The sequence below is a fragment of the Oncorhynchus clarkii genome, chromosome 10 (genome assembly GCF_045791955.1).
Source record: "Oncorhynchus clarkii lewisi isolate Uvic-CL-2024 chromosome 10, UVic_Ocla_1.0, whole genome shotgun sequence".
Taxonomy (NCBI): Eukaryota; Metazoa; Chordata; class Actinopteri; order Salmoniformes; family Salmonidae; genus Oncorhynchus; species Oncorhynchus clarkii.
The window spans coordinates 44,174,367-44,188,694 of record NC_092156.1 but is presented as its reverse complement, the minus strand read 5'-3'; the positions used below and the strand labels follow the sequence as shown (position 1 = coordinate 44,188,694).

Sequence of the window (14,328 nt, the reverse complement as noted above, 5' to 3'; positions counted from 1 at the left end):
CTAGTTTGTCTTACCATGTTGGGCTTAAATCTTATTTTCAATGACGGCCTAGGAACAGTGGGTTTAACTGCGTTGTTCAGGGGCAGAACGACAGATTTTTACCTTGTCAGCTCGGGGATTCGATCTTGCAACCTTTGTTACTAGTCTTATGCTCTAACCACTAGGCTACCTGCCGCCCCTATTTTCGTGTCAAACGCTGTATTCAAAGTGCCCACTATTATATTCTAACTATAGAATTAGAATAATCATTCTATTTCCAAGTGTTTCACTCTAAATCGCAAGTCTAATTGCAATTGCAACATTTGGTTAAAAATAAGGCCTAGATTGTTTGCCCATATCGTGCAGCCCTACGTGGAAATGATCTCAAACGAGTGCAATAAATGCAGACATTTATGAAAAGGCTGAAAATGATTTTGCGTTGAATTTGAACAGTATAAAACAATCAGAATGAAAGACCCATTGAAATCACTTTGAATGTATGTGTTGCCACCCTAGGGTCTCACTACTCATAAAGCACATCAACTTTTTATTATCCAAAACATAAAATGACAGTTTTTAAAAATATCATGGTAAGATATTTGGACCATATCACCCAGCCCTAGTTCAAAGACCAGGGCTAGATCTTCCGGGGAATGACATTAAAGCTCACATCTGGCCATCCTTTGTATTTATCATCATTTCTGGAACTTGCTGACCCCTTGGTTTTGTCTAGCTCCTCGGTGTTCCCCTGCCTCGGTTGTTTGGGTCTCATTTGTGCCAGCACTGTGCTTCCTCTAAACAGGTCATACATTTTTACGACGAGTCAAAGCCCCGCCATAAAATGATCAATGAATGTGCCAGTGTATGGCAATCATGGTGAGATATTATCTAGCGGGCCAGACAGCGCGACCAATGAGCTCAGGTGCCTTTTAAGTGTCTCTGAAAGGACAACCATTCTCCAACCGTCTTCAAGGTACAAAAAATATATATTTTAAAGTCTCAAAATGCTTTCAATTGCCTTTTGACAACTCTTTTGTCTTTGTTCTAAATGAAAGCTACTATCGTTAAACTGAGATCATAAGAGTAACTTAATTAACGGCAGTAATTAATTGTCATGATAAATGTTTAATTATAACAAAGACAATTACATTGATGGAAGCTACAATTTATCTGCAATATTAAAGCTGATCTACACCCTAAGAAAGAAAGGAAAGAAACTGAACATTGTGTCTCTGAGATTGTCTTTTGGCAGATATATAGATGGGTTAGCTGACAGTGTCACCAACAATGCGCACGCTTCAATGGGGCAGAAGTCCGTTAGTTGTTGTGATTCTGGATGGCCAGATAGTTACCAACATTGACAAGAAACTGCCATGTGGGGAAATGTAAGTGACTCGTTTCAGCTAGTTTCATCTTGTTCTTGATACCATGTCTTGTTCTGAGGTGTTTGGACTGATTTCATGTCAATGCTAATATGGCAACAACAACAAAAATGCTAGCTAGCTAACCAACAACTGTAATGATGTATTTGAGAGAGATGTTCTCATTGTACATATTTATTTAGGATTTCAACAAACATTGGAGGCAACTGCGTCTGTTTTGCCCCATAGTTGCGCACGTGTCGGTTTTGTGTCTATATAACCAACCCGTCTATGGAAACAAAATCTACCCTCTCTCCACATTTGCTGTACAAATATGCAGTTGTATAAAGTACTTAAGTAAAAATACTTGAAATTACTACTTAAGTAGTTTTTTGGGGTATCTGTACTTAACTTTTTTCACTACATTCCTAAAGCATATTATGTACTTTTTACTCCATACATTTTCCCTGACACCCCGAAGTACACTTTACATTTTGAATGCTTAACAGGACAGGAAAATGGTCTAATTCCCACACTTATCAAGAGAACATCCCTGGTCATTCCTACTGCCTCCGATCTGGCGGACTCACTAAACACCAGCTTTGTTTGTAAATTAAGTCTGAGTGTTGGAGCCCCTATTAAACAAGAAAGTGGTGCCGTCTGGTTTGCTTAATATACGGAATTTGAAATGATTTATACTTTGATACTTAAGTATATTTTAGCAATAGCATTTACTTTTGATACTTAAGTATATTTAAAACCAAGTCATTTTTGCTGTGTGACTTTTACTTGAGTCATTTTCTCTTAAGGCATCTTTACTTTGACTCAAGTACGACAATTGGGTACTTTTTCCACCACTGCAAATATGTGTCTGCAGTAGACATATCCTTCAGCCATTATAAGCCCTGACATTTGCTGGCCAGAGACATCAGTTACTCTAAGCTGCTACTAACCTTGGGCAGTCAGATGCAGCTCAACAAGAAAATAACCACACCCCATATCAAGCTGCTATTCTATCAGTGGGTTTGACATGTCTTTCTTATCTCAGAGAATATTTTAATGACACACACATACTTTAATAAAGATAATGGATCTAACTTTGCCTCTGTGTTTAATCTATTGGTCGAGGAGGAGGAGGTTGATGTTATAGACTTCTGATTAGTCTGGGCCACTGATTTAAAACTAGCCCGGTGTAGATTGATGAGGGAGGTAGAACGAAAAAGAAAGAAATGGGTAAAGAGAGAGCGAGCGGGATCATTGGGCAGAAGCATTGGAGGGATTCGGGCGCCATTTGGCATGTACTTCAGATCCTCAGTGCGCTGCGTACACTGCACAGCACAGGGGGGGGTGGGCTGCCTGGCTCCCACCCAGATGCATGCTGGGATTGTGTTCCTCTTTATTTTGAGCCTTCCCTGTGGACATGTCCTGTTTTTTTCCCCCCCCACTTTTCCTCAGCTTTGTGTGTCCTGTCTATTCCTCTTTTCCCACCACTACAGTACCTATCTGTGTACACATGCACTGCAATAGTGTTTTGAATTTGTTACAAATGATAGCATCTATCTTTTATTGCAAGTATGTGGCTGAGAAAATGTGTGCAGTGTATGTTAGTTGTGCTAAGCCTGGGGATCATTGTGTGTGTGTGTGTTGCTGGGCAGAGCAGGCTGATGTTTCTGAGGAGGGGTTGGGGGGAGTGAACTGGGGGTTCAGGATTACAACATGCTCCAGTCGCAGTGCTGTGACTGTCATGACAGAACAGGGCCTGGTCAAGGCCCGACCCGACACCCCCATGCTACCCAACGTGGCAGGGCTGAATGTAGGTCGAGGTTGAGTTACCATCCGGTACAGTACCATTGGATCAGTCTGTTAAATGCTTTTGATTAGACCCCAGGGCTGTTTTCAACCTTATTTAACATGGTCCTGTTTTGTTCTGTGTTGCAGGGGGAATCACTCACGACACGTTTCAGAAAGAGCTGATGTGCTTTGACCCGGATGCAGACAAATGGACTCAGAAAGCGCCCATGACCACGGTGCGTGGCCTGCACTGTATGTGCACGGTGGGCGACCGACTCTACGTCATCGGGGGGAATCACTTCCGGGGCACCAGCGACTACGACGATGTGCTCAGCTGTGAATACTACTCCCCGGCCCTGGACCTGTGGACGCCCATCGCCGCCATGCTGCGGGGCCAGAGCGACGTGGGCGTGGCCGTGTTCGAGAACAAGATCTACGTGGTGGGTGGCTACTCATGGAACAACCGCTGCATGGTGGAGATAGTGCAGAAGTACGACCCGGAGAAGGACGAGTGGCACAAAGTGTTTGACCTGCCTGAGTCGCTGGGCGGGATCCGAGCCTGCACACTGACCGTGTTTCCCCCAGAGGACATGATGGGCTCCCCCTCCAGAGAGTCACCCCTCTCAGCACCTTGAAGAATGGGGGTGGGGGGGGAGTCCACCCCACTCCGCTCACACCCCCACAACCCCCCACCCCCACACTCCATAGACATTGTTTGCACTTTTGGACTACATCTGTACTGCATCCCGATACACCCCTTCCTCCCCCAAAGCTGTGCAGAACCCCCCTCCCTAGTGATGAAATCCACATACCGATATGGTTTGGCAACCTAATTAAATGTTAATGTTGCATATTCGGTATATTTTGGCAGGAAATACCTTGACTTGAAGAGTGACTGAAGAGTGCAATTCAACTTTTCTACCTGATGTCTTTGGAGTTTTACTATGTCCTGTTTCTTTAGACGTGTTCCCGGGTAAAAACCATGCTGTTGATGACCATACTGACGCTCTTAGTCTGTGCCAGGTTAGGGGCAGGTGACCCCCCAGAGGGACAAAATATTGGCAGCTGAGCTCCACACAGATATGGTTTTAAACTCAGGGGTCGGCCCTTCACCCCCTCTCTTCTTTCAGTTTCAGTTCTTTCCTGCTATTGCTATGAAACCGTTAACAAAATTGTGTTTTCTAAATTTAATAAACAAGATTTTGGAAAAAAGAATAGTCTCTCCAAAGTATCTTGCTATTTACTTGTTCACATGGTTGATGCATTCTCTTCATATCGAGCTTTATGTCAACTGACGTGAGGTATAAATATCTGTTTTAGAACCTCCTGCAAAGTGTCTTTTCCACATGAAAAAAACACTTTGTTTATTTCTCTCTATTTTACTGGTTGAAAGTAATCTCTCACATCATGCGTTATGCTGCTTTAGTAGCAGCTGTAACCTCAGACCTCCCTCCCCTCAGCTATTGTTGTCCTCAGAATGAACCATTTTTCCTCTGATTTAAATAGAAAAAGCTTATTGTTCTCAAGAGGCATGGGAAGTCAAAACGTAGTGTCCTGCCGTCTCAATCCTAATCATAACCAGTATTCTAATCTACACTGAGCTGACTCCTGCCCGCTGTGCCCAGTGCTTCAGAGCACACCGTTGTCCTCTTCCACTGGCTCCCCTCAACTGGTACACAGACAGACGGTAAGGTCACCCACAACCTGGCCACCTGCGTCTGGCCCATTTAAAACCTCAGTGGCAGCATATGGTGTCCGACACAAACAAATCGGCTACAAACTGGAGCAAGAAAATGAAGGTAATGAAATGTAATTTCAGGTGAGTGGGTGTTTTTTTTGTTTATGATGGAGCGTGTAAGGATCCATGATTGGGCATTGAATCATGCAAAAACCATTGTTCATGTAGAAATGTATGACTGAGAACATGTCAGTGCTGTAAGATCCAATGGTGCCTTGGGCTTGTGCATCTGAGCAGCAGCCTCCAGTGGATGTGCTCCATCTCCACCGCCTACCCTCGTCCTGTTCACTCGTTCCTCCATCTCCTGAACCTCCAAGCCAGTAGTGTGCTCGGCTGTTTTAACACAACATCCAGTTCGAGGGCAGGCGACTGGGAGCCCTGGGGGACCACGGGAAGGTGCTGGTGCTGCCGGGGACGAGGAGAGATGACAGGGGAAGGAGGTCTGAGGGAAAGTGATGGGGGACTGGAGGGATTGGCCTTCCTGATAGATGTTGTTTCCGCTTATCGACAGCTGCACTCTGAATACTCATATGGGACTCTTCGAGCTGAAGCACCGGCAGTTGTTCACTGAGAGATGTCAATAGGGCCATTGCCTGTCGTCTTTACTCAGGAATGATGTGCTCTATTACACTACGCTTGAATGACCTACCCTTAACGGCAATGTTCATCTGTCACTAATGAGGGGCACAGAGGTCCCTGAGAAAGAAGACTCACTTGACTCTCACTTGACTGTGAAATTAGTTTGATCCTTTCATTCTATTTGAGATGAGCAATAAAAATCCTAACCCATCACATAGCAGCTGTACAGTAACATGTTCTGGCCTTGTTTTACTGTTGTACAGTGTGATGAGATGTGACCTTCATGAATGGGAAAATGTATTCATAATGTCAACCAAGAGAGAGGAAACCCATTGTTTCTATTCGTTTAACTGTATCTTTAAGATCAGCTATGTCTCCAATTTGTTCTGTTCAGAGTGTTTCCTTGAGGGCTGCTCCAGTAGGCGTACTTCACTTTTGCAACAGCAGCGTGGGGGGTCATCCGACGGTAATGTTGTATGCATTGTTTGCTCATCCTGGTTGTGTGTGGCTGTTACTTTGCTCTCTCCCCCCCTCTGCATGGTTTTAAAATGGGCCAAGGTGACAGGGAGGAGGCCAGGCAGACTTGAGCATTATACTTTTGTATTCTCTGCGGACCTGGATATGGTAATGCCTTAATTGATTACGAGTGGCTGCGAGCGGAGAATGTTTTTTTTTGCAGTGATAAGAATTAAGCTGAGATGAATATAATTGTTTCGGGGCTATTTATCCTACTCCAAGGAGAATAGGCAAAGTTAAATGCAGTATTAATGATATGCTAATGTAAACATATTTTCCATAAATTAAAAAACAATGAAATGACAGCATTTTAGGGAATATCTTTCAGTCTTGTTCTCCTTTGTCTTTGTCAGTAGCTCCCGGTTTGTCCATCAGCCCAGTGAAAATGACCCTCCTGTATGTCAAGCCATCCAGGGTCTCTAATCGGCATCTAGTTGGCATCTGTCTCACTTCATTATCCATGTATACTCAGTGTTCTTAAAACAACGGATTGTGAAAAGGTCAAAAGAGTTCGACCGTGATGAGCTGTTGTCATGGAGAGCGGGAAGGAGGAGTGGAGCAGGGAGCGGCTGTTGGGAGATGTGTGTTCTGACTCCCCAAACCCTCAGTGCTGCCTTCCTTACTTTGTGTCTGCAGGTACAACAGACAGGATCAGATATGCTGCTGTCTACTTTAGAGTTGCATACAAAAAGGTAAATGGGGTGTATGTGATTTCAACATATCAATCTCCAATGGGAGATATTAGATCTAGCTATCACAGTCTAATTTAGAGTCCCGTTATCTTGAGCTTCTTATTAGTCAGCCGATGCAGCAGCATCTAGAGCCTGACTAGACACAGCCTTCAGTCTGTAGCTTTGGTTTGTTAATGAGTGCCGCTGTGCCCCAAATGCTAATCCGACGTTACGGGAACAGAACGCAACGAGAAGTGGAGTGCCTCGGAGTTGGAAATGACACTGCCTGTTTCTCCCATCTATCCCTCTGCTTTTTCTTTTACCTCTCTTGCAGTATTTCAACACCACTGTCAGCATGTTCACTCCCTTTAAGAGGAGATGGAGGGAAGTGTATACGTTTTTACAGCGCCGCGTTCATAGCTGCAAAACGTTAAGGACACCTGCTCTTTCCCATGACGTAGGTTGACAAAGTGAGAGCTATCATCCCTTATTGATGTCACTTGTTAAATCCACTTTAATCAGTGTAGATGAAAGGGAGCAGACAGGTTAAAATGATTTTTAAGCAAGTCAATATTAAGAATGTTATTGTTTTTACACAAATGCATCCAGCAGCCTGAAGAATCTGGGTAATTTGTTGCTTGGGACCACAAGTCTCCTATATGTATTTGTGTGCACAACACTGTGGTGACATTGTCAGTCAAAATATTGCTTGTGTTGGATTAAGTAAAGGAGATTGGGGGGGTTCTGGTGGAATCTTGACTTTAAAGCTGACAGTTCTCCTTCCTTTGTCTATAACTGAAAGGGGAGTGTATCACATACTGTAGCCAGCAGTAGCATAGCCTCAGCCAGCTGACTGGGAGGTGTGGATGAAATGTGAATAAAACATTGATCCTGCGGGGTCTGTGTTGATAGCTGTAGTAATGTGATGGTGAAGGGCCCACCACTCTACTGTCACATTAATACTCTTAACACATCAGTACACTCCTCCTGATGGTGATTGACTCCAAGGCCATTTCAATGTTGAGCTGAATGCTTTTTTCTGGCACTAAATCAAAGGGCACGGTCTTTTACACAGATTCCATGACACACACAAGCCAATTTACACACACACACACACACACACACACTTACTTGGAATACACCCCATTATGAATCATTTTCAATTATCTGACCAATTTCATTTAGTCTGAACAAAGACTGTTTATTTGAATTCAGTTGTGTCTTTGCTTGATGCAGTATGTCATTTGTGATAAAGTGCGCCAAAGTAATGAACCCCAACCATGTAACTCAACAGACTCAAAACAAGTACGGAGTTCCTCACCACATCTATTTGGATATAAACAGAGTATTTCAGTGGATTGTCTTGTCTGTATTCCCGCCACATCCTCCAATTATTATACATTATTGGAAAACGTTTCATTTATCACAGTTTCCTCATTTTACCATGCCGTTTTATACATGTGGGGAAATATTTATCTCAATATCTTAGCCTGTCACGCCCTGATCTGTTCCACCTGTCTTTGTGATTGTCTCCACCCACCTCCAGGTGTCACCTGTTTTCACCATTAGTCCCCGGTGTATTTATCCCTGTGTTTCCTGTCTCTCTGTGCCAGTTCATCTTGTTTTGCCAAGTTAATCAGCGGTTTTCCTAGCTCCTATTTTTCCCAGTCTCTGTTATTTCCCCGAGCCCTCCTGGTTTTGACCCTTGCCTGTCCTGACGCCGAATCCGCCTGCTGGACCCCTCTGCCTGTCCTGACCTCGAGCCTGTCTATCGCCTGGTATTGTTTGGACTCTGACCTGTTCACTGAACCCCTGCCTATCCTGACCTCGAGCCTGTCTATCGCCTGGTACTGTTTGGACTCTGACCTGGTTTACAAACTCTCGCCTGTCCCGACCTGCCTTTTGCCTACCCTTTTTGTTATAATAAATATCGGAGCTCAACCATCTGCCTCCTGTGTCTGCATTTGGGTCTCGCCTTGTGCCCTTATAGCCTGAATAATCCTGAAATGGGTTTTAGCCATGCACAAATCTTCTGCAGCACTCCAATCCCTACTACTCTGCTCTGTCAGATTTCTGGTTATCTCGTATTAGAGGAGTATGATGTTACTGTCCTCTGAGGTCACCATGCTAATGTATCAGAGAACCCCCAGAGGAGGCCGGTGGGTGGAGCTGTAGGAGGACAGGCTGAAGTGGAATAAATTAAACAAAGTCAAACGTGGTTTCCATGCTGTTCCAATTATTCCATTCAAGCCATTACAATAAGCATGTCCTCCTATAGTTCCTCCCACCAGACTCCACTGGCGTATAGGTGTAACACTGGGCCAGGCGGAGGTGCTGCTGTGACAGGAGCGGACCCCTGTGGCTATTGGCTAAGCAAACCAACACACACACAGGGCTGTTCTGTTTCCCTCAGTGGCTTTGCTCTTTTTGTTTTAACCTACGAGAATCCTCTCTGTCACCTCAAAGGAAGCTTCTGATTAATCTCATATCTACTGACTCCTGGCATGAGAAGAAGCCACCCTGCCTGGGCACAAAGGAGAGAGAACACTGGGAGAACTCGGTGAAAACTTAGTCGCTCTGTGAATTCATGTCTCAGGGGTACATACTGATTAGGCTTTATTTTACAGCAGAGACCAGGCTGCAGACTCATGGATTAATCACACGTACACTTGATGCGAAATACACGGATTGAGTCAAATGTTCCTTGAAAATATTGTACGCTTGGCTGGATGTATTTCACTAAGGTCTTCATGAGAAAGAGAATTTCTGGACAAGGCTGTTATAATGACAATTTACAAACAGTACAAAAATCATTCATATAGAAGTTGTTACCTAGAATAATTTTTATACACAAGAGTGTAGGCTAGTTTGGATGTTATTCTAGGCCCATGAGACAAACCACAGGACTTTTTCCTCATTCGATTCTAACCTTGAGAAGTAGTTATGGACTTTGAGTGCATTTACACGTGCTGCTCTTGGATAAACGCACAAAAGGAACTTGTAGCAATTCATTCCCAATAGGATTTACTTCATCAATAAAATGTCCACTTGCACTGAAACTTCAAAGCAAGTTGTGCACTGCATTGCTGCTATGCTAATGGAATTATTCCTCTTGACAAGAAATGATTGCATGTTGGTATCAAAACCCAAACATCTTCATTATTTTTCACTGCAGTCTACACAATGACCTTGAATTTGCTCAGAAACAAAGGTTTTCACAATTTTATTGTGCATAATACAAAACATAACACAATTATGGTTTCACTAAATAGTTCACTCATGTATAAAGCATAAAAGCGTTATGACTTGCCAATTGATGGAAGTTCTCTTCTCTCTTTAAGAGACCCAGACGTGCTCAGGGAAAAGGCCAGTGTGGTCTTGTGTATACCATTTTGGCTCATCTGTGTTCTAGACTAGTGGACCATAAGGCCAGAGCACCTGGGGGAGGGAGGCAGCCCTGCGGCTGAGTGGTGATTAAGCCTGGAACAGGGATGCCTCAGACACGGTTCCAAGTCTGACCTAGAGTACAACCCACCCCCGCATCCATCCGCATCCGTCCGCATGCACTCACACTACCTCCCCTCTCAGCACTGTCTGTAGTCTGTACCCACCACTGTCTGTAGTCTGTACCCACCACTGTCTGTAGTCTGTACCCACCACTGTCTGTAGTCTGTACCCACCACTGTCTGTAGTCTGTACCCACCACTGTCTGTAGTCTGTACCCACCACTGTCTGTAGTCTGTACCCACCACTGTCTGTAGTCTGTACCCACCACTGTCTGTAGTCTGTACCCACCACTGTCTGTAGTCTGTACCCGCCACTGTCTGTAGTCTGTACCCGCCACTGTCTGTAGTCTGTACCCGCCACTGTCTGTAGTCTGTACCCGCCACTGTCTGTAGTCTGTACCCGCCACTGTCTGTAGTCTGTACCCGCCACTGTCTGCAGTCTGTACCCGCCACTGTCTGCAGTCTGTACCCGCCACTGTCTGCAGTCTGTACCCGCCACTGTCTGCAGTCTGTACCCGCCACTGTCTGCAGTCTGTACCCGCCACTGTCTGCAGTCTGTACCCGCCACTGTCTGCAGTCTGTACCCGCCAATGTCTGTAGTCTGTACCCGCCACTGTCTGTAGTCTGTACCCGCCACTGTCTGTAGTCTGTACCCGCCACTGTCTGTACCCGCCACTGTCTGCAGTCTGTACCCGCCACTAGTCTGTACCCGCCACTGTCTGTAGTCTGTACCCGCCACTGTCTGTAGTCTGTACCCGCCACTGTCTGTAGTCTGTACTGTACCCGCCACTGTCCTGTACCCGCCACTGTCTGTAGTCTGTACCCGCCACTGTCTGTAGTCTGTACCCACCACTGTCTGTAGTCTGTACCCGCCACTGTCTGTAGTCTGAACCCGCCACTGTCTGTAGTCTGTACCCGCCACTGTCTGTAGTCTGTACCCGCCACTGTCTGTAGTCTGAACCCGCCACTGTCTGTAGTCTGAACCCGCCACTGTCTGTAGTCTGAACCCGCCACTGTCTGTAGTCTGAACCCGCCACTGTCTGCAGTCTGTACCCGCCACTGTCTGCAGTCTGTACCCGCCACTGTCTGCAGTCTGTACCCGCCACTGTCTGCAGTCTGTACCCGCCACTGTCTGCAGTCTGCACCCGCCACTGTCTGCCGTCTGTACCCGCCACTGTCTGTCGTCTGTACCCGCCACTGTCTGTCGTCTGTACCCGCCACTGTCTGTAGTCTGTACCCGCCACTGTCTGTAGTCTGTACCCGCCACTGTCTGTAGTCTGTACCCACCACTGTCTGTAGTCTGTACCCACCACTGTCTGTAGTCTGTACCTACCACTGTCTGTAGTCTGTACCCACCACGGTCTGTAGTATGAACCCACCACTGTCTGTAGTCTGTACCCACCACTGTCTGTAGTCTGTACCCACCACTGTCTGTAGTCTGTACCCATCACGGTCTGTAGTCTGTACCCACCACTGTCTGTAGTCTGTACCCACCACTGTCTGTAGTCTGTACCCACCACTGTCTGTAGTCTGTACCCACCACTGTCTGTAGTCTGTACCCACCACTGTCTGTAGTCTGAACCCACCACTGTCTGTGTCGTGTCTCCTTTTCAGCAGCAACCTGAGCTACTGCACACGTCAGCACTGTCTCTCCCTGCTGTACAACACCTATTCCAAGTAATTTATCATCCCCATCACTGAGTCCCAGTACAGTACCCACATCACACCATGCAATGAGCCTTTGTACACTCACCAACCCATACAGTGTGACTACATGATTTCAGTAATGTGTGCAAACGTGGCAATGATCGCTAGTTGACAATTGCAGAACAGTGTCTGAATAACTAAATAAACAACCAGGGGTTTACTATATATATTTACAGAGAGGCTGTTATTGACAATGATATCTCACTCTGGGTCAGTCAGTACGCGGTACCCCTGACAGACAACACAGCTCATGCTGGTAGCCATTTGGACAATTCTTTGATTCACAGGAACCAGCAGGTGTCTTACAATGACAGTTCACTGCCATGTCTGTATTGCTTAATCGTTCTTGTACCGGGGGGGGAAAAAGGGCATGTAGGACGATCGACTGCAATCCATGATTTCTGGATGATTACTCTGCTTGACATTTTCATCAACCATTGGGACCACTTTCCCTGACGCACTAATGTTATAACAAAATCAGATGGGGTTTCTTGTGATTTTCAATCATTCTGACAAGTGTCACCCACATTTCTCCATATGTCATGATTTTCTACCTCTCCAACTGGCATCTCTGTTCAGTCAAAAGCAGCTTTTGTCTCATTCCATCATGTTTCAAAGACCCATCTGACACAGTTCTATCTCTTCCTTCCATTTTGTTCCAATCGGAAAATGCGTCCGGAATATGATTTATAAATTATACAACGGGTGAGTCCAATCCTGGACGATGATTGGTTAAAACCGCATTCAAGGCGGTGTCTATTCCACAAGTTACCACCCGGCTAAATCTATAATGTCGAAATGCCTATTTACTCTGTTCCATCTCACTGCTCAATCCACTGTCTCATCAGCCCAGCCAGAACATTAATGAACTTGATCTCCAACGTAAAAAGTTTCTAGACATTATCTCCCATTTCTCTGAGACTAGCATTTGGTTTTCAACAGCGGAGATTTGTGTAAACCTTGCTGTCTGCATTTCGCTTCGTTTTATCTGTTTTCTATTGACATTTCTTTGTGTATGTCCATAAAAAGGAAGCTGATTCATGATTTCGACTGGCTGAGAAAAGCTGCCTGCCTGTCCGTCTCCTCCCGACTCCCGACCCCTACACGTTCATTACTATGGGACAGCTGGAGATCCAATTTCAATATTGAAACAATGTTGCAGATGTCAGTCTTTCTAGCTTCAGTTTGAAGCGGTTCTGTTAGCTGTGTTGTTGGCTAGCTTCTCTGAACAACAGTGTCCTGACGAGAGAGAACATTTTCTATGCCAGGTGAAATCTTTAAGTTGGCCGTAGTTGGCTAGCTAGCAAGCAACGTATAGGAACATTGCCAGCCAGTATGGCAATATAACATTTAGAACAAACGAAAAGACTGAACGACAGGGTCGTGTCTCTGGCAACCGAACGAACAACCAACCGGCTTGGGTAGCAACCCTAGATTTGTGTCGGGCCTATATCTCGTGGAAGGATGAAATAGTATGAATAAATTCATCTAACCTTTTTTTAAATGCAAATACCTCAATCATTATTTGAATATGCTGGTAGCCCATTGTATAAAAGTGATAATGCCCTCAGAGACGATGTTTGGAGGATATTGCCAGGGTTTGCTCTGGCATTATCACTTAATTATGTTTTAGACAATAACAAGAGTCAGGAGCACTACATGTTAAATATTCACAGTTTAATATTTAATGTTGAAAACTCTTTGACATGACTTGGACCGTGCCGGGGCCCACTTATACCGGTTTCACTGCTACCTAGCCCTGGGACTAAACTGTGGCAGCCTGGCTGCAGCGCAGCACAGCCTCCTGGGCCTGTCTCGCTGTGTTCAGCCGTGGATCTAGGGCAGTGCAGTTAGCCAACACTTCTCAGAATAAAATGTTGCCGTGACGCCTTCCTCTGGGCCACCCGGCTCTTGGCTGCCAACCCTCTTGCGTGACAAAATGGTGGTTAATTATTCAACGGTTAACTGGGCATGAGGTTGATGAGCATTGTAACCGGTAAAAGCCATAAGCACTTGCTCAGTTCCACATTACACTGAAGACTACAGTAAAAGGTTGACTATGTTATTGATCAGCTAAAGCAGGTGAGGGCACAGGGATTTTTTTTCTTTTTTTCTCTCTTTCTATGACGCAATGCTTTGGTTTTGTATTGAAAATGCTTCTTGTATGGCCCATTCTCTTCCTGTCAGCCTGAGTATTGACCTGCAACCAAGTCAACCTTCAGATTCCACCATATACAGTGGGGAGAACAAGTATTTGATACACTGCCGATTTTGCAGGTTTTCCTACTTACAGAGCATTTTTAGTCTAAACTCCACTTGCGTGTTTGGAGGAAGAAGAAGGATGAGTACAACCCCAAGAACAACACACAGCCAGGGCAACTAAGGAGTGGCTCCGTAAGAAGCATCTCAAGGTCCTGGAGTGGCCTAGCCAGTCTCCAGACCTGAACCCAATAGAAAATCTTTGGAGGGAGTTGAAAGTT

The 14,328-nt window shown here is 45.2% G+C and overlaps 1 protein-coding gene across 7 annotated transcripts in view; it reads left to right on the top strand.

The window, feature by feature from the left end:
• Positions 1–4,346, top strand: part of LOC139418586 (kelch-like protein 13) — a 100,341-nt gene extending 95,995 nt beyond the window's left edge. For 6 of the 7 annotated variants that reach the window (XM_071168170.1, XM_071168171.1, XM_071168169.1 and 3 more), the window contains one exon: positions 3,279–4,343. In XM_071168170.1, coding sequence (XP_071024271.1) covers positions 3,279–3,766 — 488 coding nt within the window. In that variant the 3' untranslated portion in view covers positions 3,767–4,343. Of the gene's footprint in view, positions 1–3,278 lie in introns of all 7 variants that reach the window. The other variant, XM_071168168.1, reaches the window with a different exon arrangement.
• The last annotated feature ends 9,982 nt before the right edge of the window (positions 4,347–14,328 follow it).